Consider the following 25,910-nt stretch of genomic DNA (forward strand, 5'->3'; position numbering starts at 1 on the left):
AGGATTAATGATCTGTTACTGACTTTCGATTGTGTATCTGGTCCTTTGATCGAAAGCGACAGAGTTATCTTGTACATTGATGTCGGGGATTTACTAGTCGAGCGAAACCATCCGATCTGAAAGATGGGGATGCTCTCTGAGTGGTGTAAGGAGACAGATGCTCGCTGATGAGATTCATTGTCCTCCATCAAATGGAGGTGAACATCTTATGCGATCTTAGTCAATTGGTGATTGTAGAAATCCTTTACCAAAGTGCGCATGATCAGAAATGAGTTTACAATGTTGGAAGAGTTCTAGTGTGTCATCTCGATCACCCCAAACTGGATCTTGCATAGTTATCAAGTGTGAGTATAGTCGGTTCATGGTTCTCACGCAGTCAAGATGCTAGTCAATGGAAAGACTATAGTGCACAATAATCGAGAGTCCTAATAGGTTTACAAGAAGCTTTGACTTCATTGTCATTACAGTTGTCCTGAGTCCTGGCCAAAGGATACTCAAGATCTTTAAGGATGCTTTGGAGAGATGCAAAGATCCTCTTAATAGATCGAAGTGTTTGATCAGCGTCAAGAGTTAACATGTCCTGATTGCTACATGGCTGTGAACCTAAGTCACACCCTAAGTAGGTAATGCACTGGATTAGTGAATCTGAGCTGGTTGACTGTACTTCCACCATTAAGAGTTAATGGTTGATAAAAACATTATTAAGAGTTAATGAGGTTTTTAGCAGGATATTAAATATGAAAAATATTCTCAATTTGTAATTAATTCTTGTATAATATTTATGTCTATAATTGTTACACATGTATTATAAAGAATTAATTAATTAATTTAATAAAGTCTGTCACGGCCATCCCTAAGCAGCATCATTTTTAATTTTTCCATGCATTGTTATTCTTCTGTTTTTATTATCTACCTTTTTGGGGTTTATTGTAATTTCCAACACTAGTTGTTAGCTAAAGATTCCCCACGTGGGAATGAGCTGGAATAGGACAAAACTTATGGTTATAGCCGTTAGGAAGGGAGGATCCCCTGTGGACACGGCCTCCAGCTATATCAGCTCCGAGGCTACCCTGAGAAAGGCATCGAATATGAATATTGCATTCTATTTTCCATCTATTTTCTAGCTCTTCTCTCCCTCTCATAACTCTTTCTCTCTATTTCTCTCTCTCTCTCCCTCCCAATTCTCTGTTCTCAACGATATCATTACTCCTTTAATACTCGTGTTAAAGGAGTTTCCCTATTGTCAACTACGGCCGTGACATTAATTGGTATCAGAGCCCCAAATTCTTGGCCAACACTTGTAGTGTCTAGAGCAATGGCAGATGGTACTCGCATGAAGAGCCTGGAAACACAGCTTCAACAAGTCAACTCGACAGTGGCGGATTTTCAGAACCGAACCGAACAACTGGAACTGGGAGCTACCTGGAATCATGAGGCTATCATAGCCATGGACCGCAAGCTGGAGAGTTCCATGGAAGGATTGGAGCGAAGGTTGGATTCTTCAATTGCGAGAGTACGAGACGAACTGGGAGCCCAAATGCAGCAGTTCATGATGATGTTTACTCACCAGAATTTGGTAAGGATATCACCGGACTTCCTTCCTAGGGAGAGAAATGAGCCCATTATGCAAGGACATAGAATGGATCGGGGAATTGGGACATCCGAACTTGAGATAAACCCGGAAGAAGAGTTAGAAAGGATGTTGGGGAGGGACAGAGTAGAACCTCCCAATCATCATCAACCGAGGTATCCAATGCCTCGGATGGAGATTCCGACATTTGAGGGAGTTAATCCGCGTTGGTGGATGAGAAAATGTGAGAGGTTGTTTGACTGGTACAACATACCGCAGGCACAATGGGTGCCACTGGCCACTGCTTATTTCAATGAAACAGTGGATGCATGGTTCCAAGGGTGCCTTAGTGTAAGAAGGGAGCATACATGGGATAAGTTCTCTGAGAAGTTGTGCGAGAGGTTTGGGGAAAGAAGCATGAGGGATACCATAGAGGAATTCAACAAACTCAAGCAAGTAGGAAGTGTTGAATCCTATTTGCAAAGGTTTGAGGAGTTAAGGTCATTCATGATTCGCCACAACCCCCACCTCTCGGAAGCTTATTTTGTATCAAGCTTCATGAGTGGCCTTAGCGAAGAGTTGTGGCCAATGGTGAAAATGATGAGGCCAAGAACAGTGGAACAAGCTTCGAAGAGTGCTTGTTTGCAAGAAACTTTGGTGGAGGCGATGATGAAGAAACAAAATCATCAGCAGAGAGGAATGGTTCTGGGCACCTCTAATGTTGGGGGAAAGAACTACAACAGGGAAGTGATGAAGGGAAAACTCGTGGGAGGATCGAACTCAGCTCCATATGGGGAACAATTGAGAGAACAAAGGAGGTTAGCAGGCCTCTGTTTTTGTTATGGAGACAAATACCACCCGGGACATTAGTGTAGAAGATAAATCCTTCTACTAGAGGGGGATGAAGAAGAAGAAGATCAAGGGGGGACTGGGGAATTAAACCCTGAGGATGACAACAGGGGGGGATAATGGAGAAATTTCCATTCATGCTCTGAAGGGGGTAGCTAATAATAAGATTATGAAGGTGGAAGGCCGATCGAATGGGTGTAACTTGATGATTCTTATCGACAGTGAGAGTACCCATGGCTTTCTAGATGAAAGCACAGCCCACGAGACTTGAATGCCCACTCACTGGGACCCCCCTTGAGTGTGGCAGTGGCGAATGGGGATAGGGTGTTGAGTAGGTCGGCTTGTAATGGTTTTAGCTGGGAAATGCAAGGTGAAATGTTTGAGGCGAATCTAAGACTCCTACAACTCGGAGGCTGTGATGTTGTCCTAGGGGTGGATAGGATGAAAGGGGTGAGCCCCATAAGCTTTGATTTTAACAGGATGGAGGTCTCTTTCAAGAAAGAAGGGAGAAGGATGACTCTGACAGGAGGAAAGGAATCGGGTAGCTATAACATGATCAGTGGGAGAAGGCTGCGGAGATTATTCACAGGGAGGTGGAACCAACTGGCACACTTATTCTCCATAGTGGCCATCGAGGAGGATAGAGGAGGAAAGGAGGTGCACGGGGAAGTGTTACTAACAGTTAGCTCCCCTCGCCAACAAATTGACCAAGTATCATACTCGAACCTTCTTAATACATTTTTGTTAGAATATGAGGATCTGTTCTTAGAACCGTTCGCTCTTCCCCCTACTCGAGTTCAAGACCACACAATCGACCGTTTGTTCTTCCCCCTACCCGAGTTCAAGACCACACAATCGACCTAAAACCTAACACTAAACCTATTAATATCCAGTCTTACCGTTACCTTCTTGCCCAAAAGAATGAAATCGAAAGAATGGTCAAGGAAATGTTTCAACAATCCATAATCCGTCCCAGCCAAAGCCCTTTTGCTTCTCCAGTTTTATTAGTGAAAAAGAAGGATGGAACATAGTGGTTTTGTGTGGATTACCGCCAACTAAACGCCTCAACTGTCAAAGATAAGTTTCCCATACCACTTGTTGAGGATCTTCTAGATGAATTACACAATGCCCAATTCTTTTCTAAGCTTGACCTTTGTTCGGGCTATCACCAGATTCGAATGAAACCGGAGGACATCCCTAAAACAGCCTTTAGAACCCACCATGGGCATTTTGAATTCTTAGTGATGCCTTTTGGACTCACCAATGCACCGGCCACCTTTCAATCACTCATGAACCGTATATTCGAGCCTGACCTTCGCAAGTTCATACTCGTATTCTTTGACGATATCCTAATCTATAGTCCCACCTTTGATCAACACCTATCTCACCTAAAGACCACTTTTGATATCCTCAAATCTAACCAACTTTTTATTAAGAAATTTAAGTGTGCTTTTGGTCAAGGGCAAGTGGAATATTTAGGCCACATCATATACAATGGAGAAGTTAGCATAGACCCGAGGAAATTAGAGGCTATGGTATCCTGGTCAAGACCCAATTCAATAAAGGCTCTAAGGGGATTTTTGGGCTTGATTGGGTACTACTGGCGATTTGTGAAGGGATATGGAGCCATTAGCAAGCCATTGACGCAATTACTAAAGAAGGGAGGGTTTGAATGGGGGCGATCTGCGGAGGAAGCATTTGTTAAATTAAAAGAAGCTATGAGTAAGGTGCCAGCCTTAGGGTTACTGGACTTTAGCAAACCATTCATCCTAGAGACAGATGCAAGTGGCACGGGTATTGGAGCAGTGTTAGCTCAAGAAGGGAGACCACTGGCTTTCTTGAGTCAAGCCTTAAGCCCCAAGCATTAGGGGCTCAATATATATGAAAAGGAGTTTATAGCTGTTTTGATGGCGGTTGACAAATGGAGGCATTACCTGGAGGCGGGTAAATTCATCATTAAAACCGATCATGAAAGCCTAAAGTTCTTGTTACAACAGAAACTTCACACCCAGCTGCAAAAGAAAGGAATGTCTAAACTAATGGGGCTGGATTACACCATACAATATCGAAAAGGGAAGGAAAATAGAGTGGCGGACGCGCTATCAAGGTGCCATGAAGAGGGAAGTGTTGCAGCCATATCTCAGGTGGTGCCGGAGTGGTACAATGAGGTGATTGATAGCTATGAAGGGGATGAAAAGATAAAGGGATATTAGAAAAGCTAACGGTGGGAACACAGGAGGAGGGAGAATATACGTTTAAGCGGGGGATTGTTGAGACATGATGGAAGATTGGTGATTGGGAATAATATTGAACTCAAGAAAAAGATCATGCAATCCTTGCATGAATCACCGCTAAGAGGGCATTCCGGTATGCAGAACACTTATGTACGGGTTAAGAGGGTATTCCATTGGCCAGGGATGAAAGCTGAAATTCGAAGATATGTGTTGTCTTGTGATACTTGTAAGAGGTGTAAGTCTGAGAACATAGCCTACTCGGGGTTGCTGCAGCCATTACCCATCCCTAATCAAGCCTGGACTAGCGTGTCAATGGATTTTGTGGAAGGCCTATCGAGATCAGAGGGAAGGGATAGTATGCTGGTAGTGGTGGACCAGTTGACCAAGTTCGCTCACTTCATAGGGCTAACTCATCTGTATACCGCTCAGGATGTAGCCAGGGCCTTCCTTGATCGAGTGGTAAAGTTGCATGGGACTCCCAAGTACATTATCTTAGATCAGGATCGGATCTTCACAAGTTTAATGTGGCAGGAACTCATGAAGGCATTGGGAACTAAGTTAAGCATGTCCACAACCTACCACCCCCAATCAAAAGGTCAAACGGAGAGGGTAAATCAAAGTTTAGAAACCTACTTGAGGTGTGTTTGCCTCTTACAACCCAAGAGTGGCATCGATGGTTGTCCCTAGCCCAATGGTGGTATAACACTAACCATCATTCTTCTATTAAAATGTCACCATTTGAAGCCTTATTTGGGTACCAACCGCCAACTTTACCGGCTGTAGAAGGGGAATCCAATGTAGCAACGGTAGAAGAATACCTTCAGCAACGAAGATAGGTCACTCAACAGCTTAAGTAAGAGTTGGTGTTAGCTAGGAACAAGATGAAGCAAGCAGCCGATCGAAAGAGAAGTGAAGGGGAGGTTGCGGTATGAGACAATGTGTATTTGAGGCTGCAGTACTCCCATCTCAAGTCCATCACTAAGGGGAAGGTGACTAAGCTTAGTCCCAAATATTTTGGCCCTTTCACCATAGAAGCCAACATAGGACAAGTGGCCTACCGTCTGAAGTTACCGGAAGGGACCCAAATTCATCCAGTCTTTCATGTCTCTCTTCTCAAGAAATATGTTGGAAGCCAACCAGTGAGCAAGGCCCTCCCTACATTCCCTAAAGAAGCTACCGGGGTGGTGGAACCAGAGACTATACTCGAGAGGAGAGTGGTGTACAAACAGGGGGCTCTGCTCATTCAGGTACTGGTCAAGTGGCGAGGCAACACTTCGGATTGCAGCACCTGGAGTACTTACCGGATCTCCTAAGACAATTTCCCCGCACAGCCAATCTCCTTAGCATTTCTTGAGGATAAGAAATCGGTTGAGGGAAGGGGGGAATTGTCACGACCATCCCTAAGCAACAACATTTTTAATTTTTCCTTGCATTGTTATTCTTCTGTTTTTACTGTCTACCTTTTTGGGGTTTATTGTAATTTCCAGCACCAGTTGTTAGCTAAAGATTCCCCACGTGGGAATAAGACAACTTATGGTTATAGCCGTTAGGAAGGGAGGATCCCCTGCGGACGTGGCCTTCAGCTATATCAGCTCCAAGGCTTCCTTGAGAAAGGCATCGAATATGAATATTGCATTCTGTTTTCCATCTATTTTCTAGCTCTTCTCTCCCTCTCAGAACTCTCTCTCTATTTCTCTATCTCTCTCCCTCCCAATTCTCTATTCTCAACGATATCATTACTCCTTTAATACTCGTGTCAAAGGAGTTTCCCTATTGTCACCTACGGGCGTGACAAAGTCAAAATTAGCTTCTTGGAGAAGCCAATTCAGCAAGGAGGCAATTTCAAATTGAAAGAAAGAAGGGACATTGAGGGGAGCAGGTTGTAGGTGCATGTTTGCAAGAGATAAATCAATTGAGGGGAGAAAAGTTCCCCCCCCCCCCCCCCGCTCGGTAGACAATAGGAATTACTACTTGGAATGCATCATTCCTAATGCCTAGACGGTAGGAATTACTTACAATGGGCCCAACTCATGAAGACCTTCCTCAAAGGCCGAGGGAAGATTGACCACTTGACTGCCCCCCCCCCCCCTCCCTTCCTTCCAATGGTCTCGGATCCCACATTCACAGCATGGGACATTGAAGACTCTTTGATCATGTCTTGGCTATAGAGTGTCATGCAGTCTAAGGTTAGTAAGAATTACATATTTTTAACTTCAGCAAAGGAGATTTGGGAGACAGTGAGGCAAACCTATTCTAAGGTCCAAGATGCCTCAGTTATTTTTGAAATTAAGACCAAGATTAGTGGCACTAAACAGGGCACTTTAACTGTAACAGAATACTATAATATGATGAAAGGCTTATGGCTAGAACTCGATCACTATCAAGACATCAAAATGGTGTGCTGTGAGGATGCTGCCACCCTCAATTGGATTCTTGAGCGAGATAGGATTGTAGAGTTTCTAGTAGGCCTAAATCCAGAATATGATCAGGTGAGAGTTCAAGTTCTTAGTAAGGAGAAACTACCTACTCTTAATGAAGTGTTTGCCATTGTTAGAAGTGAAGAAAATCGAAGGGTAGCTATGTTCAATGAACCCAATATAGAAAGTTCTGCTATGATGTCTAGTAACAAAGAAGGGGCAAGTTTTAGAGCAGGAAAATTAGAGGTTCAAATGAAGAACTCAGGCTGCGAAGGGTTGTGGTGTACCTACTGCAAGAAACCTAGGCACGCTAGGGATACATGCATCAAACTCCATGGGAAGGATGTTGTTTTGAGTAGGATGGGAGGATTCAAGAATCTAACTCCCAAGAACCAGGCTTATATCTCAAGCAAGGAGCAAGAGGAAGTTGGATCCACTGATAAGATAGATTGCATTAGATCTTATCTTAATCTATTGAATGCATAAGAGATTAATAAACTCAAGAGCTTCTTGAGGATAATTCAGGATGGGACTTGCTCTCTTGCTCAACAAGGTAAATGCCTACATTCTAGTTCTTTTTTTATCTCTAAAACTGATAGGAATAACATGTGGATCCTAGATTCGGGAGCCACTAATCATATAACCCCTAACTTAAATATTTTTGACACATGTAAACCTCTTGAAACCTCTAAACAGATAACCATTGCCAATGGAACCTCAGTTCCCATCATTGGATAGGGCAATGTTGACCTTAGCCCTATCTTATCTATCAAACAGGTACTTTATGTACCTAACTTGGCTACCAACTTTATCTTTATTCATCAACTTACTAAGGAGTTAAATTGTCGTGTTATTTTTTGTCCTCATATGTGTGAATTTCAAGATATGGACACGGGAAAGATGATTGGTATGGCTGAGGAACACAATGGACTGTTCTTAAAAAGGGAGAGTGGTCCTAAAGAGAGTCAACAAAAGGTTGCTTGTTCATCCCAATCAAACTCCAACCTTGCCAACATTTGGCTCCATCATTATAGGCTAGGTCACCCTCCTTTTGTTCTGTTAAAAAGTATGTCCACTCTAATGTTTGGGACCATCCAAGATCCCCAACTGTTCTAGGGCAAGGTGGTTTATTTCTTTTATAGATGATTGTACTTGCATGTGTTGGATCTTTCTATTAAAAGATAAAGCTGCCATTGGAACTGTCTTACCCTACTTTTGTTAAATAATTTCCACTCAATTAAGCACTCCCATACAAAAGTTTCTTACTGATAATGCAAGAGATTATTTCAACAATCACTTGCATCATTTTTTTCAACAAGAGGGGATTGTTCATGAGTCTTCCTGCATAGATACTCCACAACAAAATGGAGTAGCTGAAAGGAAGATGAGGCATCTCCTTAATGTTGCCAGAGCACTTCTCCACCATCACCATGTTCTTAAAAATTTATGGGGAGAAGCTGTTCTAACAGTAGCTTATGTGATTAAAAGGGTTACATCTAAAGTTTTAAATAACTAGTGTCCTTCTATTGTCTGTCCTCTTTCTTCCTAGACCTAAGTTTGCATACTCCCCTTCTTCTCCGATTGTTTGGTTGTGTGCTTTGTTCACATTCCTAAAATTTACTGAGACAAACTCGATCCTAGAGCTCTTAGGTGTGTCTTCCTTGGTTATTCTTCTACTCAAAAGGGCTACAAATATTACAAACCTTCCTCTCAGAAATTTTATGTCTCCAAAGATGTCATGTTTGTTGAATCTCAGTCCTTTTTTAGTCCTCCTTAGGTTGGTCCCCAGGGAGAGATAGGAGAATATGGTGACCAAAGCTCTAGGGATGTCTTTCCTGACTTAGGATCAGCACCAACCGACTCCAGTGAACTTGTTGACATTGATCAATCTCCTCAGCGTACCTCCTCTCCTATTTCCCCTACTTCCTCTCCTATCTCTCCCCAGCCCACAAACTGCAATGAGCAAGCAGCTCAACTGCTACCATCCCTGGTTAGGTTTAAGGGCTCTCCTTATGTATTCAAAAGAAGACAGCCCATTGTGGATCCTCAGCCTACATCAACATCAAGCCTTAGCCCGGGTATGGAATTCACTCAACTATTGGTTTTAACCCTTTCTAGCCCTATTCCTAATGATTTGGACCTACCAATTGTTATAAAAAAAGGGGTCAAAAGCTGTACACAACATCCCTTGTCCAATTACCTTTCCTACCATCATCTCTCCCAAAACCATAAAAGCTTCCTAACATCATTGGATACTGTTACGGTTAAAGGAGCTTATCAGCTAGAAGATAAGGAGCATCAGTTAATGATAAGAAGATAAAGAAGAAGATAAGGAAGCATGAAGCCTAAGAGGATAAATCAAGTTTAAGTTTTAATATTTTGTATAAATCTATAAATTATAGAAGATTGTTTTAATCTAGTTCCTACTTGTTAGGCTGTTATCCATTCCTAGTTTTTAGGAGATTTATTAGCATACTCCTTGTATATATAGGGTTTCATATGCATGGAATAAATAAGAGAGGATTTCTATTCTTCCTAAGCTCTCTCTCAACATGGTATCAGAGCCTGCTTTCTAGGAAATTCTATTTAGGCCTTCATTGCCGATTTTTTCCCTGCTTCGACTGTTAGTGCCATTCCGTTTCTTGAAGTGATCTAAGTCAGTTGTGGCTTTTTTCTTCACCCAATAGAGTTGTTTCTTTCACCTGTTTTTCCCTTCATCCGTTTGGTCCATCACCCGATGAGTAAGTCCAAGATCTCCTTAAGATGTCTATCGTCTCCAACACCAATCCTACATCAAAGGCAATTGAAACAAGCAGCCCTTCAAAAGCCCCATTCACTGGATCTAGCAGCCCAAGTAATGGGGGAGAACTATAAAATCTCCAGGCGGCCTACCGGTTGAATGGGAGAAACTACCTAAAGTGGTCCCAGCTTATCCAGACCTTTCTCAAAGATAAAGGTAAGATAAGTCATCTCTTAGGGACCAGCCCTAAAGAAGGAGATCCCATGTTTGCTGCATGGGATGAGGAGGATTCTCTAGTTATGTCTTAGCTTTGGAATTTGATGGTACCCGAGAAAAGTGATACGGTGATGTTTTTAACAATCGCTAAGGATATTTGGGATGCTGTCAACCTCACATATTCTAAAGTGAAGGATGCAACACAGATATATGAGGTCCGGACTAAGATTGTAGGAACCAAACAAGAGTTAAGATATGTTACTGAGTACTCTAATGTGCTGCAAACTCTATGGCAAGAATTAGATCATTATCAATGCCTAAAGATTAAATGCAGTGAAGATGCAGTCTTACATAAAAGATTTGTGGAAAATGAGAGAACCTATGACTTCTTGGCAGGTCTTAATATGGAGTTTGATGCAGTTAGGGTTCAAATACTTGGCAAAGAGGATACACCTTCCCTAAATAAGGTAATCTCTCTAATTCGGGCTGAAGAAGGGAGAAGATGAGTAATGCTAGACACTGCTCCTATATAAAAGTCAGCATTAATAGCATTGAGAGGTCCTAACCGGGGTCCTAAAGAGGAAAGGAAGGCTGCTGGGGATAAGACTTCCAGCAATAGAGATTCTCGAGACTCTCTATGGTGTACCTTTTGCAAGAAACCAAGGCATACCATAGAGAGATGCTGGAAGTTACATGGAAAACCATCTAAAGGAGGACAACTTTGGGGCCAAAATCAAGCTTATATGGCCAACAGTCACCAACAGGCAGAGCACAAGCAAGGGGAACATAAGGAGCAGGCAGATGGCTTGGATTTCAACCGGGCAGAAATTGAAAAGCTAAGAAACTTTCTAGACTCTCTTGACAAGAAAGAAAAAGGTATCTATTCTCTTGCACTTACAGGTATGTCCTCTCATTCTCTTACCCCACATGCTTCGGGAATAACCCAATCTAATTCTTGGATTCTTGATTCCAAGGCAACAGATCACATGACCCATTTATCCCATTGTTTCATTACCTATAGCCCTTGTTCAAGCTCTAAAAGGATAACCCTGGCAGATGGCTCCTTGACCACTGTTGCTAGCCAAGGAGATATTATCCTTAATAACCATCTAACTCTCAAGGATGTTCTCCATGTTCCTAAACTTTTCACCAACCTCATCTCCATTCAAAAGCTTACCCTAGACAATAATTGCAGTGTTAATTTTTCTTCTACTTGTTATGAAATTCAGGGACAAGGGTTGAAGAAGAGGATTGGGCTTGCTAAAGCTAGGGCTGGCCTATACTACTTTGATGGATCAAATGGGGAGGAAAACAAGGGCAAGGTGAATCTTGTGTCTTGTTTGGTGCAATCTAATAAGGGCCAGATCTGGTTACATCACCATCGTCTTGGTCACCTTTCATTTTTTACTCTTAGAGTTATGTTTCCATCTTTGTTTAGGAGTTGTGATATTCGAGACTTTCATTGTCCTATTTGTGAATTTGCTAAACATAAAAGGGTGTCTTACCCTTCATCCAATAAACGAACCTCTAGTCCATTCTCTCTTATCCATAGTGATGTTTGGGGCCCTGCACCTATTCCTAATCTTTTTGAGGCACGGTGGTTCATAATATTTGTGGATGATTGCACTAGGGTAATGTGGTTGTTTTTTATGAAAAACAAATCTGAAGTGAGCACTATTTTTCCTTTCTTCTATAACATGATTAGTACTCAATTTGGAGTGCCAATCAAGAGGCTAAGGATTGATAATGCCAAAGATTTTTTCAATCAATCCCTCGCACAATTTTTTCAACAAAAATGAATTATTCATGAATCATCTTGTCCATATACACCCCAACAAAATGGGGTGGTTGAGCAGAAAAATGGACATCTATTGGCTGTGACTAGGGCACTACTTTTTTACCATAATGTTCCAAAAAATTATTGGGGAGAGACTGTTCTAACAACCACTACCCTTATTAATAGACTGTCATCTCAAAACTCTTGGATCCTATAGCCTTCTTCAACTCTTAAGCAACTATTTTCCTGATTTACATATATCTAGCTGCTGGAAACCAAAAATATTTGAGTGTGTCTCCTTTGTGCATGTTCACAACCCTCATAGAGGCAAATTAGATCCCCGCACTCTGAAATGCATTTTTATTGGATATTCCTCCAGCCAAAAGGGCTATAAGTGTTACCACCCTCCTTCCAAAAGATTCTTAGTCTCTGCTGATGTCACTTTTGTGGAAAATTCTCCCTATTTTGATCATTCTCATGACAGCCAACAAGCTATCGAGGGAGATCCAGTCTATCTTTACCTAATATAGATCCTTCACCTCAAACTACCTCCTCACCAGGTCCGGTTACTACAGAGGATGCACCAGACAAGGCTCTAGAGGAAACCTCACCGAGTACTCCTCCCCTGTAGGTCTACTCAAGGCGATAGAAGCTGGCTGCTAGCCCAGTGTAGATCCAAGAATCTAATTCCTCTCCTGCACCTGTTACCCGCATTGACACCAGCAGCTCTCTTGTGGCACCAGCAGGTAGCAATTCTATCACTTTTATTGACTCCACTGCATCTATAATTGAATATCTTACACCTCAGAGTGATCCTACCTTTTCCCCCAGTGATCTGGAATGGCCTATAGCCCTCAGAAAAGGCACCAGGACCTGCACTCAACATCCTTTACACCTGGTCCTATCCTACTCCAAACTGTCTACCCAACACAAAACCTTCCTAACCAGCCTACATACCATTCCAATTCCTCACCATTTTTCCGAAGCAATAAGGGATGAGAATTGTAGGAATGTCATGGAAGTCAAGATGGCAGCCCTTGAGAAAAACAACACTTGGGAGCTAGTTCAATTACCCAAAGGAAAACAACCGGTAGGATGCAAGTGGGTGTATATAGTCAAATACAAATCCGATGGGATCAGGATCCTAGACCGGTATAAGGCAAGGCTAGTAGCAAAAGGATACACCCAAGTGTATGGCATTGACTATCTAGACACCTTTGTCCCAATTGCAAAGCTAAATATAGTGAGAGTTCTCCTATCTCTAACTGCTAACCTAGTCTGGCCATTAATGCAATATGATGTAAAAAAATGCCTTCTTGCATGGAGACCTAGAAGAGGAAGTTTACATGGACTTACTACTGGGCTAGGGTACAGATACTCGCGGGCAGGTAGTGTGCAAACTGAAACAAGCATTGTATGGCCTTAAACAATCTCCTAGGGCCTGGTTTGGCTGGTTTACCCATGTGATGCTTACCTTAGGGTATAAACAAAGTCAAGTAGACCATACCCTCTTCATCCATCACTCGGCCACAGGGGGAGTAACAGTCCTATTAGTATATGTGGATGATATTGTTGTGACCGAAAATGATGAAAAAAGTATGACTAGACTAATTGAATGCCTAATTAAAGAGTTTGAAATTAAAGACTTGGGGAGATTGAAATACTTCTTGGGCATAGAAGTTGCACACTCAAAAGAGGGCATCTTTATTTCTCAACAAAAGTATATTATGGACTTGCTAACAGAAACCAGACTACTCGGTTGTAAGGCTACTACTACTCCGATTGAATTCGACCACAAATTGGGGTAGGTTCCAAAAGATAAAGAGGTTGATAAAGAATCCTACCAAAGGCTATTAGGGAAACTAATTTATCTAGCTCACACTCGGTCAGATATTGCATATGTGGTGGGGGTGGTCAGTTAATTCATGCATAGTCCAAAAGAAACTCACCTTAGAGCAGTTTTTAGAATATTCCATTACTTGAAAGGGACACTAGGGAAAGGCATTATGTTCAAAAGGGGAAGGAGTATGATACTCGAAGCCTATACTGATGCAGATTATGCAGGGTCAATGGTGGACAGGAGATCTACATCCGGCTATTGTACCTTTCTAGGGGGTAATCTTGTAACTTGGAGAAGCAAAAAACAAAGTGTGGTGGCCTGGTCAAGTGCAGAGGCAGAGTTCAGATCCATGGCATTAGAGGTATGTGAGTTACTTTGGTTGAAAATTTGGTTAGATGATTTGAAGATCACTTTGGTGGAACCTATGAGACTATAATGTGATAACAAATCAGCAATAAGTATTGCTCACAATTTGGTGCAACATGATAGAACCAAGCATGTTGAGGTGAACCAACACTTCATTAAGGAAAAATTGGATAGTGGTCTAATATGTACTCTATATATATCATCTTGTGAACAACTTGCAGATATTCTCACTAAAGGGTTGCCTACAGTCGTGTATCAAAAGTTGACTAGCAAGCTTGGAATGGACGATATCCATTCTCAATCTTGAGGGGGAGTGTTACGGTTAAAGGAGCTTATCAACTAGAAGATAAGGAACGCTGGTTAATGATAGGAAGATAAGGAAGCATGAAGCCTAAGAGGATAAATCAAGTTTAAGTTTTAATATTTTGTATAAATCTGTAAATTATAGAAGATTGTTGCAATCTAGTTCCTACTTATTAGGCTGTTATCCATTCCTAGTTTTTAGGAGATTTATTAGCATACTTCTTGTATATATAGGGTTTCATACGCATAGAATAAATAAGAGATGGTTTCTATTCGTCCTAAAGTCTCTCTCAACAGATACTATTATTATTCCTAAGTCAATTGATGAAGCTCTAAAAGACCAGAACTAGAAGCAAGCTATGCTAGAGGAGATGGAAACTCTAAATAAAAACCAGACATGGGAGTTGGTGCCTAAACCTAAGGGAGTCACCCCAGTAAGCTACAAGTGGATCTTCAATTTGAAATACAAGACTGATGGAACTTTGGAGAGGTATAAAGGAAGACTGGTGGCCAATGGCTATACTCAGTCCTATGACATAGATTATCTTGAGACTTTGGCCCCCGTGGAAAAGATTACCACGGTGAGGATCCTTATATCACTAGCAGCTCATTTCGAGTGAACGCTGCAATAACTAGACGTGAAGAATGCCTTCTTACATGGAGATTTGGAGGAGGAAGTGTTCATGGACTTGCCTCCTGGATTTCAGAAAGGAGATGCAGGGAAAGTGTGCAGACTTAAGAAAGCTTTGTATGGGCTCAAGCAATCCCCATGAGCCTAGTTTGGCAAATTTTCTATGGCCATGAAGTCTATGGAATACTACCAAAGTAGAGGAGATCATACCTTCTTCATCAAACATTCAGGAGAAAAGGTCATAGCTTTGCTAGTGTATGTAGATGATATAGTGGTTACTAGAAATGATGAAGAATAGTAGATTCTCAAGAAAAAATTAGCTAAAGAATTTGAAATTAAAGACCTTGGGATCCTCAAATACTTTTTGGGAATATGAGCCAACATACCCATGGAACCTAACATTAAACTGCTGGAAAATCCTAATGGTCAAACAATGGATAAGGGAAGGTTCCAAAGGCTAGTTGGCCGGTTGATATACCTCTCTCATACTAGGCCTGACATAGCTTTTGTTGTCATCTTGGTAAGCCAGTTCATCAACAACCCAACCGAGGAGCATATGCAAGGAGTAAGGAGGATTTTGAGCTATCTAAAAGCCACACTAAGTAAGGGCATCTTGTTTAAAATAGGGGTTGAATTGAATATTAAAGAGTTCACGAATGCAGACCATGGAGGGTCACTAATTGATAGGAGATCTACAACTAGATATTGTGTGTTTTTAGGAGGAAATCTTGTGTCTTAGAGTAGTAAAAAGCAAGGCATTGTGGCACGATCTAGTGTAGAGGCAGAATTTAGGGCTATGGCCCTTATTTTATGCGAGTTTTTGTGGCTACGGATTGTCCTATAGGATTTGAAAATCAAGATTCAAGGTCTTATTGAGCTATTTTGTGATAATTAGTTAGCTATTAGGATTGTCCATAATCCTGTTCAGCATGACAAGACAAAGCATATAGAAATAGACCAACACTTCATAAAGGAGAGTTGGATGCAGGCCTAATTCATATTCCCTATGTGTCATATGAAAATCAAGTGGCTAATGCACTAACTAAAGGGCTGGTTGCCAAAAGATTTGAAAAACTAATAGGCAAGCTGGGAATGATAGACATTCATCACTAGGTTGAGGGGGAGTGTTGGTTATTGAAGGAAAATCAAGAAAGAAATCTGATTTAGATGTCTCCGAATTTGGAATAGGATATTTCCTAATTCAAACTTAGAAAACTTTCTTAAGAATGTTCATATATATCTTTTCCTTGTTTGTATTCTTTCCTTCTTGGTATTAGGTTAGTTTCCTTTTGTTGTATCTCCTCTCCTCTATAAGAGGATGTGATCATGTACATACGAGAATAAGGAAGAATTATTCTAAATCATACAGTTTGTTTTCTACACACACTAAGGGAAAATACAAACAAGAAACAATTACAACGAATGCCCTTGGGTCTGGTTGATAGTGTTTTAGGTTTCTTTTCTTTTGTTTGGTGAGGGACAGAGAATGTAAACAACAGCGCATATATGCATTGCATGGAGGCAGATTTGCTATGCATCTATTCCACATCACATTGTACCTACTATTCATTTTTATTCAGTTACTCAATTGTATCTACAAAACTCAGAGTTATCATAATTTTTTTTATTTAATCATAATAAATAAAAATCATACTATAGAATTATTATATGTTCTACAAAAATTTATATCTCTTAAAGAGATATATTTAATCATAATAAATTTTTTTATTCATTATGACACTACAATAACAACATATCCAGCATTTATCCCACTATGTGAGGTCGGCTACATGAATTCTAGACTTTCATGTATTTCTATCTTTTGTCATATCTTCATTGAGATCCATACACTTCATATCAAACTTTAATGTCTCCCTCAAACTCTTCTTAGGTCTGCCTCTATCTCTTTTTTTGATTAATTGTTCCATTTCATCAATTCTCCTCACAGGAGCGTCTCTTGGTCTCCTTCTCACATGACCAAACCATCTTAGTCTAGTCTCTCTCATCTTCTCCTCTATTGGCACTACTCCTATCTTATTACGAATAACTTCATTTCTAATTTTATCTTTTCCTGTATGGCCGCACATCCATCTTAACATGCTCATCTCCGCTACATTCGTCTTTTGCTCGTGTTGGTATTTGACTGCCCAACATTCTAAGTCGTACAACAAAACTGGTCTTATAGCTATCCTATAGAATTTTCCTTTCAATTTTAATGGGATTTTACCATCACATAACACCCCCGATGCATTTCTCCATTTTAGCCAACCTGCCTTAATTCTATGTGTGACATCCTCGTGAATTTCTCCATCTTTTTGAATCACTGATCCCAAATATCGAAAATGGTCTTTTCTTTGTAAGATTTGATCTTTCAATTTTATTATAACATCTTTCACTCTTGCATTCTTACTAAATTTACATTCCATATATTCTGTTTTCTTTCTGCTTAATTTAAATCCCTTAGATTCTAAATTGTTTCTCCATAACTCAAGCTTAGTGTTCACTCCTTCTTTTGTTTCATCCACCAACACTATGTTGTTTGCAAATAGCATACACCATGGCACCTCTGTCTGAATATCTTTAGTGAGTTCATCCATTACTAAAGCAAATAAGTATGGATTTAGTGCAGAACCTTGATGCAATCCTATTGTAATTTTAAACGGTTCAGTATCCCCTCCGCATGTTCTGACCCTTGTCTCTGCACCATGATACATGTCCTTAAGGGCTTGTATATAGGTTATTCGGACTCCTTTCTTCTCTAATACTCTCCATAATACTTCTCTAGGGACCCTATCATAGGTCTTTTCTAGATCTATAAACACCATATGTAGGTCCTTCTGATGATCCCGATACCTTTCCATTAGGCGCCTCAGTAGATATATAGCTTCCATTGTTGATCTACCGAGCATGAAACCAAACTGATTTTCTGAGACCTCTGTTTCTTTTCTGAGCCTCTGCTCTATTACTCTCTCCCAGAGTTTCATGGTATATCTCATTAACTTAATTCCTCTGTAATTTTCACAGTTTTGAACATCTCCTTTGTTCTTATATATAGGAACCAAAGTATTCTTCCTCCACTCATCTGGCATCTTTTTTTATTTAAGAATCGCGTTAAATAATTTCGTTAGCCAGGAGATACCCTCTTCTCCCATGCATTTCCATGTTTCTATTGGTATATTATCCGGTCCCACCGCCTTATGATTTTTCATCTTTTTTAATACTTGTTTTATTTCATTTGGACTTATACGTCGATAAAATGTATAGCTCACGTTCCCTTTGGAGTTACTAAGATGTCCCAACCTAACTCTTGTGTCGCCATCATCATTGAATAATTTTGTGAAATACTCCTTCCATCTCTCCTTAATCGCTCCCTCATTCACTAATACATTTTGATTTTCATCTTTTATGCATTTTACTTGATTTAAATCTCTTGTTTTTCTTTCTCTTGCTTTAGCTAATTTATATATATCCATTTCTCCATCTTTTGTATCAAGTCGTTTATATAGATTCTCGTATGCTTTTGACCTTGCTTCACTAACAGCTTTTTTTGCTGCCTTTTTTGATTCTTTATAATTTTTTTGATTTTCTTCATTGTTGCACTGATATACAGCCTTATAGCAATTTTTCTTATTTTTAATTTTCAATTGCACTTCTTCATTCCACCACCAAGACTCCTTAAGGTTAGGGGCTCTACCATTTGTCTCTCCAAGCACTACCTTTGCTCTGTTTCTTAGGACATTAGCCATTTCTCTCCACATTTGGTTTGTCTGTCCTTCTCCATTCCATTCTCTTCTACCCCTTAATTTTTCTTTGAAGATTAGTTGTTTCTCCCCTTTTAAATCCCACCACCTGATTCTTGGATTTTGTTTTATGTGATTTTTTTCTCTTCCAATTTCTTACTTGGACGTCAAGTACTAGAAGTCTATGTTGAGTAGTCAAACACTCTCCCGGTATCACCTTACAATCCCTACAATATATATACACATTATATATTGTAGAATTATTATATGTTTATATATATACACATAGGGATGGCAATTGCAACTGAAACTGCGGGGAACCAAACCGAAACCGAACCAGTCAACGCGGTTAAAAATCGTTTGACTGGGTAATGGTTTGGTTCGGGGAAAAACCGAACACTGTTTCAATGGGTATGGTTTGGTTATGGTTTTCACTAAAACCAAACCAAAACCCGAACCGAAATCGAACCGAATGGTGGGTAACCGAATCGAACCGAATATATATATAATATATTATATATATAATATAATATGTATATATAATATATATTATATACAACCCCGCCCACCTGAGCCCAGCCCAGCCGAGCCTAGCCCACCCTAGCCCAATTGCCTTGCTTGCAAACCCTTATCCCCTTCTCTTCTCCTTCCTCTCTCGACCTCACTCTCACTCTCTCACCCTCGCTGCCTCTCGCTCTCTGCCTTTCGCTTGTCCGCGCGCCCTCGCCCTTGCTCTCTGCATCTCTCTTGCTCTCGCTCGCCCTCGCTGGATCTCTCTTACTCTCGCTAGGGCTCAGCCCCTGCTCTCGCTTGCCCTCGATCTCTCTCACCCTTTCTGCCTCCTTTCTCTTGCTCCTCTGCGCGAGCTCGCCAGTCGCCCTTGCTCTCTGTATCTCTCTTGCTCTCACTCGCCCTCACTAGATCTCTCTTGCTCTCGCTAGGACTCAGCCCCTCTTGCTCTCGCTCGCCCTCAATCTCTCTCACCCTCGCTACCTCTCGCTCTCTGTCTCATATCTCTTCATATTAATTTATTTTTTATATTTATAATTTTGTTAGATGGAGTTGGCTCATTCATTTCAGATGGATATGCATCAATTTACGAAGAATATATTAATGTTGTTCATGAAGGTATTAACTTTCGTAGCTAATTTTTTTTAGCTTAAATACAATTTAGTTATGCACATATTAATTTATTGATCTTAACAATTGTAGGTTTGGAAATGTGATTTTATATCCAATAAGTTTTGTAACTTTATGCAAGAATAAGGTAACTTTATTAGAATTTATCTTTGTTTGTTATGAAATTATCAAAAAAATTTATGAATGTTATTTGTCTTTGTTTGTTGATATGGATTAAACTAAAAAAATCATGGTTAAACCGAAATCGAACCGAAACTAAATGGTTTGGTTATGGTTTTAAAATTTTAAAACCAAATGGGTAATGGTTTGGTTTTGGTTTTAGTAATTTAAATTTGATTTGGTTATGGTTTTGGCAAAAATCGAAACCAAACCGAACCATTGCCAACCCTATATACACATTATATATATACACATATATTTGATTAACTCAAATATGTATTTAAGTAAAAACATCATGTTGTCAAAGACATGTCAGGTATTTTTCTTAAAGAATTAAATCTGAAAAATATATAATAAGAGAAATAAAATGAATACATAATAAAATTGTACAAACAGGTTAATTGTATACAAATAGTATAGAAACAACATACAAGTTGATATATGTTGTTGCCGAGATACAAAAATCAAAACTTATTTGTCTTAGGAAGCTCAAGATAGGACTAGCAAAGCTCAGTTAGAAGATAAAGTGATGCCTGTGCTAGAGAGTGGCACCAGAAAGAGTTTGAAGTTGCTCAAGGGATAACTTAATTCATTATCTGGGAGAACAAAGGTGTGAGCGGGGCAAAACTCGATCTGCTGTTTGGGAGAGCAGAAATAAGGCCCCAGAAGTTACCCCGAGGAAGTCATCCGAAGGGTCTTCGGGAAGAAAGGGACCCGAAGGGTCTTTAAGTAGTGTTCGTTCTATCCTTGTTTATGATCAAATAATGTTTTGCCACCGCAGACTAGGACATCCTAGTTTTCAATATCTTAAACACTTGTTTCCAAGTTTGTTCAAAAATATGAATGTTTCATATTTTAATGTGAAAGTTGCTATTTGTCTAAAAATCGTCATACTACGTATGTTGCAAAACCACATTTTGCTTCAAAACCATTTTACTTGGTTCATAGTGATGTTTGGGGACTCTTTAAAGTCATCACTGTAGCTGGAAAAAAATAGTTTGTAACATTTATTGATGATCATACACGATTGTATGGGATTTACTTGAGTAAAAAATCTGAAGTAACAAGGTTATTTAAAGATTTTTTTAACATGATTGAAAATCAATTCGAAACAAAAATTGGGATATACTTCATTCTAATAATGTAATGAAATATTTCAATGAAGGATTGGGAATTTTTTTAAAGGAAAAAGGAATCCAACATCAATCCACTTGCGAGAAACTCCTGAACAAAATGGAATTGCTAAACAAAAAAACAAGTATTTACTTGAAGTTGCTTATGTTATTATGTTTTCAACAAATGTTCCAAAATACTTATAGGGTGAGGCTATTTTGACAGCATCTTACGTGATTAATAGGATGCCTAATTGGATCTTGAAATACACAACACCATTGGACTTTTAAAAAAGTCCTTTCCAGAATCTAGAATACAATTGAGTCTCCCACTTAAGGTATTTGGATGCATGGTTTTTGTACACATACCTGCTAAATTCAGCTCCAAAGTAGACCCCAGGGAAGGAAAATGCATTTTTACCAGATATGCACCAAATAAAAAAGGGTACAAATGCTACAATCCAAAAACAAAAAAACAAAAAAAATGCATGTTAGCATGGATGTGACCTTTGTTGAAAATGGATTGTTTTTAAAAGTTCTCTTCAGAGGGAGTAAGAGAAAGAGGAAGATAATTTTTGGAATGAAGTGTCTCTACCCAACACAATTCCAAAACAAACTTCAACAAATCCGATTTTAAATAATGAAATGCAAAGTAATCATAGTTTAACTTTGCCAAGCATAATTAATTTACATTCAGGGGGAGAAACACTACAACAAAGAAATCTGAATTCTAAGTTTCAGGTTTATACTAGATGAAAAAATCACACAAAAGAAAGGGACCTCCCTATCACACTAGCGCAAGGCCAATCCGAATCTCAGGGTGATGGGCTCAGGAGTCTTCCAAGTATTTCCTCAATTCCAACTCCTATTTCTTAATCCCTGATTCCACTCCTAATGAGCTTTTAGATCTTGATATTCCGATAGCTCTTAGAAAAGGTGTTCATTCTTGTACCAATCATCCCATTCAAAATACTTGTCCTATGAAAATCTCTCTAATAACCATGGAGCCTTTACCTTTAAGATCTCTCACCTATTTGTTTCAAAAAGCATATAGGAAGCTCTAAACAATCAGAATTGAAAATTTACAGTTTGGAAGCTCTAGACAATCAGAATTGAAAATTTACAGTTTGGAAAAGATGAATGCTCTAAGGAAAAAGGGTACTTGGGAGATAGTTGAGTTGCCAAGGGACAAGAAAACTGTGAGGGTATGTGGATCAAAAGCCTGTTGGAAGAATTGAAAGTATCTAACTCACTCCCATGAAAGTGTATTCCATTGCCCACAACCCAGTTCTTCACGACAGAACCAAACACATGGAAGTTGACAAACACTTCATCAAAGAAAGGCTTGACAACAAACTGATTTGTATGCCCTACATCTCAACTAGTGATCAAATCACGAATGTCCTCACAAAGGGGCTGCAAATTCGACAAGCTGATAAACAAGCTGGCCATGGAAGATATCTTCAAACCAGCTTGAGGGAAAATGTGAAAAATTAGGAAGATTTGGCTATCAATATTATCGAATCTTTAGCTTTCTTATTTGCTTTTTGTTACTAAATATAGCTTAGTCAACCTTTGTATTTTGGGAAATAGAATATGCATTGCTGTAATTTGCAGTAATTAGCTGTATAGATACTATTCTAGTAGATTCCTATTCTTGTGTAGTTTCTTAATTTATTATGTTTCCTAATCTAGAAATAGGCTGCACATATATAAATGGATGTTATAAAATAATACAGAGTCGTTCTCTTATATAAACACAATGGTATTTTAAGAATTTTGATAAAACTAAATGCCTTCTCGGTGGTGTTGTGTCCTTGTGCTCTGACATTGATCCTTAAATACCATATAATTATTCCTGTTTGTTATTTTTTTACATATATTTTTTGGGTTTTGAACATTTCTTGTCACTTAGTTCATGGTAATTTGTAAATTCCAGATAAAGTCGTACTATGGGGTTTCCAGGAATCTTCTAGTAAAGTTCAAAGAAGATACAATTGATGAAACTCCAGCATTAGCTCAGGTGCTTAGTGATTCCGCCATTAGCTCAATGCTGGATCTGTCAATTCGGTATTTGCCAGGGGATCATGGGCTCCCTTTGCATCAGGTAAATTTTTTGCAGATTTAGAATGAACCTCCTCTAGTGCCTCACGTTTTTATTTTTTTATGGTCATATTCTGGACTTCCCATAGCCTTCTATAGTACTTCTATATTTACCATATTCTTGTCAAAGTTGGCCTGTTCGTCTTTTAACTCTTGTCATACTCTGAACTATTTTGGGAATGGTATATAGCTGAAATTCTTGCAAATTTACAGCACATAGTGCTTTCTGCATCTCACAGTGTTATACCAATACATACCTGAGTGTTACTACTTTCCTGAACATAATATGGCATATGATGTCATCATCTGGCAAAGTCCCAGCACAAGAATCATCATGATGTCAAACAAACTCCACATGCCATTAGATTGTGGGATAGGAGTGAATTTCAGGAAAAATAAATACATATGGTAGGTAACAGGGTCAAGTCTAGAATCATGCTTATTTAGATTCATGCTCAAATGAATACTCGTTTTGCCTGATATATGGGCCTCTGAGAAAGACTGTTGTTTTAAATTATGGATTTCGTGATGCAAATGTGATATCAAATTCCAAAGATGAAACAAGCAATCTACTGTTTATTATGCACAGGCATTGCCAGATGTTCCTCCAGGAATTGCAGATACTGTTAACAGGGGAGGGGAATTTTTGGCAAACTTGACTGCAGGCACCCCATGGGAGACTGTTGCAAAAGAGGTAGGCAGCACATTAGGCGTAGATGGGGTGGTCCTCCGTGCAGATATATCAAAGGATATAGACCTACTTGTGGATGTGATCACATCTTGGATGGATTCAAATGCAATGAAATTGAAAGCATTAAGAAGCTAAAGAAGAAGGGAATGTGTACATAAGCGCTTAATTGTCATATTTGACGACTACTAGAACTTGGTTCATTGTTGGTGCAACTGTCCGCGGACATGATCATGTATCTTCTGTATCATAGTTTATGTAAGATCTTACATTGCAGGACATGTAAACTTGACTGGAACAGTCACAATTACCGAAAAAAGAAAAGGAAAATGTCATGTTCTTCTCGTTCTGATCCTTTCTGCACTCTCAAAAGGAACTTTAGAAGTTAATTAATTGTTGGCCAATTTCATGGTGATTTTGGAAATGACCACTCCCATCCCATCCCATCCCAGGTAAACTGATACATTCACTTGGAACCCAGCCAGGAATAGTTTGCCGTTTGAATTGTCTACTTATTGCAGCTGTGCTGTGCCAGAGAATAGTTGGCTTTAATTCCCTTGTTAGCAAGCTGGATTCAGTTTCACTAATTAATGACATCACGTTATCAATGTCACTTGTAAAGGATAGACTAAGACTACCAAATTAAATGATTTTGTGGTATCATTTAAAGTAGTAGTTTCAGCTATATCATATAAAAATAATGTCACATCACGTGTATAAATGAATTGGACGTCTCGTTAGCCGTTTCAAGTAGTATTATTTTGCCGGAATCAAAATTTATTTTTTTCGATGTATAATGTTATTCATCTAGACTAGACATGCATCTCTAGTCTAGATGTATATTTTTTTATTATTTAATGAAAATGTGTATATTTAGATTAAAAATCTATTTTCAATTTAGATGAATAACAGTACTCTTTTCTGATGGATGAAATCAAGATACATAATGTTTGGCACCAAAGACTTTTAGGAGCCTTTATTTCCAATCATTTCCACATTGGCCTGATAGATTTGGATATGAATTTTTTTTGTTTTGATTCGAATAGGATTTGAACTCATTTTAAAATTAAATATATAATATATAAGATATATTATATATAGAAAACAAATAAAAATAATTAAAAGAGATTTTGCCAGCTTATTTATTGTGGTCAAGCCATCTTAAAGCTATTTGTTATTGTTTCTTATCTCAATTTCATCTTACTCAAAATTCAAACTCTTAAGCATCCTCTCTCACAAATCTATTGTTATTGTTTCTCATCTCAAATTTATCTAATTTAAATTTTAAATTCTAATATATTGTGCATGCTCTCTCTCTCTCTTTTAATCTATAATTTATAATGTTTTGTTCTATAATCAGTTATCTCTCTTTATTTTTCTGTGATTATGAGGTTCTCTTTGTAAAGATCTGGAAAAAATATATAATAATAATAATAATAATAATAATAATAATAATAATAATAATAATAATAATAATAATTTAATTTTGAAAAAAATAATAAATAAATAAAATAATATATATATATAAAAGAAAAAAATATAAAAAGAAAAGGGGGAGGGGCGCAGGCAACCCCTGAAAAATCTGCTATCTCTTTCTCTTTTTCTCTCTTGCTCTCTCTCGAATTTTTGCTGATTACTCACGATCCGACCAGTTGATCTTTGATCCAACTTCATTTTCACCATTTAAAAGCCCCCAATCTACAAGAAGGTAAGCGTTTTAATTTAATCTTGATGGTTTTTTCTTACTGTTTTGGGGGGCGGGGTGTATTGGGGCGCGATGTGGGTTTGGCCGGTTGTTTAAAGTCAAATCTACGGAGATCTGACCGTTGGATTTGTTTGGTTTTGGGATATGATGGTCGGAATGCTCGAGGGTATCGGATGGCAGTCTCAAATCATCGAAAATCTCGGCCACGATGGCCGGCAGTGACTGGCAATGAGCTTTATTTTTTGCTGAAAACTAAACCCTATATCTATGAAAATCTAGCCATCTGATTTTTGTTATTTTTGAGTATGTTGGTCGCCTAG

General features: G+C 39.1%; 1 protein-coding gene across 1 annotated transcript in view; it reads left to right on the forward strand.

The window, feature by feature from the left end:
* LOC127798321 (uncharacterized) overlaps positions 1–24,248 on the forward strand; it is a 93,846-nt gene extending 69,598 nt beyond the window's left edge. The window contains exons 9-10 of the mRNA XM_052331815.1: positions 23,034–23,201; positions 23,787–24,248. Of these exons, the coding sequence (XP_052187775.1) occupies positions 23,034–23,201; positions 23,787–24,023 (405 nt within the window). The 3' untranslated portion in view covers positions 24,024–24,248. The remainder of the gene's footprint in view (positions 1–23,033; positions 23,202–23,786) is intronic.
* Positions 24,249–25,910: the final 1,662 nt, after the last annotated feature.

Source organism: Diospyros lotus, chromosome 3 (assembly GCF_014633365.1).
Source record: "Diospyros lotus cultivar Yz01 chromosome 3, ASM1463336v1, whole genome shotgun sequence".
Lineage (NCBI taxonomy): Eukaryota > Viridiplantae > Streptophyta > Magnoliopsida > Ericales > Ebenaceae > Diospyros > Diospyros lotus.